Raw genomic sequence first — 1,263 nt, 5'->3', positions numbered from 1 at the left:
GTTACAGAGGTGAAATCTCTGAAAAAAATCTTCTTTTCTTCTTTCCCACTCCAACAATTTAACCCAGCCCAATCCCGAATTGCTCCACATCCCTTGGGATGAACACGAGGGCAGGAGCAGTGCACAGGACACTCATTTGGGCACTGAAACAGCTGTTTTTTTGCTGTTTGGTTGTATTTTAATCCACTGGGGTTGTGTGACCCCATTGTTGGCTTCTGAGTTACTGGGCATGCAGTGTCCCCCTTCAAATTACAGCAAATGTCATTTCCAAGGTAAAAAAAATAAGAGAGAGGAACTCAACCAAGATAGAAATCAGGGAAAGGACCTCAGCCAAGAGAAAAATCAGGGGAAGGACCTCAACCAAGAGAAAAATCAGGGAAAGGACCTCAATCAAAATATAAATAAGATACAATCATAAAACCAAGATATCAAAAGCTGACTTGGATACCCCATTGCAGTGTCCGGGGCTCTTGGGGGGCCCAAACCCCTCCGGTTCCAGCCCCAGCTCTGTGGGTGCTCACAAAATTCACTTTCAAACACCGTTCCTGCTAAAGAAAGGCTCGGAATGTCCCAGCCCCTCCCCGCAGTCTGTGTGTAAAACCTTGGTGAGAGCCAGACTGCAGGGGAAAAAAAAATAAAAATCCCCACACAACAGGGTAACAAAAAGGGCCAATTTTTTCTTTTTTTTTTCTCTTTTTCGAGTGTCACAATAATAAATTCTGCTGAAGCCTCGGTGCCTCCAAGTGTCTGTAGCATTCTCAGGCTAAAAAAGAAATCAAAGCAACCCCCAGAGCCTGAGCAGGGGGGGAGAGGGAGCAGMAGGCACCGTCTCCTTCAGCAGCATCTCCAGTTCTGCTGTGGATTCTCAGAGCAGCGCTCCGAGGCCATTTCTGTGTCCCTGAAGGGTCCCATGAGCGGTGGGGACAGTGGGGATGGGAGTGACTCGTGCAGCTCTGTCCCAATCCCATATCCCATATCCCATATTCCATATCCCATATCCCAGATCTGGGATCCCATATCCCAATCCCAGATCCCAGATCTGGGATCCCATATCACATATCCCATATCCCATATCCCAATCCCATATCCCATATCGCATATCCCATATCCCAATCCCATATCCCATATCCCATACCCCATACCCCATATCCCATATCCCATATCCCAGATCCCATATCCCGACGGGTGCTCTCACCTGCACTCCCTGTGGCTGATGGCCAGGTAGATCTCGCAGGAGCTCTCCTCAGGAATGGCCCCGTGTGG

General features: G+C 48.6%; 1 protein-coding gene across 1 annotated transcript in view; it reads right to left on the bottom strand.

The window, feature by feature from the left end:
* UNC5D (unc-5 netrin receptor D) overlaps positions 1-1,263 on the bottom strand; it is a gene marked incomplete at its 5' end in the record, with an annotated part of 42,552 nt that overhangs the window by 10,187 nt on the left and 31,102 nt on the right. Inside the window, one exon of the mRNA XM_057386646.1 lies at positions 1,196-1,257. Within this exon, the coding sequence (XP_057242629.1) occupies positions 1,196-1,257 (62 nt within the window). The remainder of the gene's footprint in view (positions 1-1,195; positions 1,258-1,263) is intronic.

The sequence above is a fragment of the Malurus melanocephalus genome, unplaced genomic scaffold, assembly GCF_030028575.1.
Source record: "Malurus melanocephalus ecotype Western Australia unplaced genomic scaffold, MMel_1.1 scaffold_1023, whole genome shotgun sequence".
Lineage (NCBI taxonomy): Eukaryota > Metazoa > Chordata > Aves > Passeriformes > Maluridae > Malurus > Malurus melanocephalus.
The sequence above is the reverse complement of the archived record's forward strand: the minus strand, read 5'-3'. Positions and strand labels throughout refer to the sequence as shown.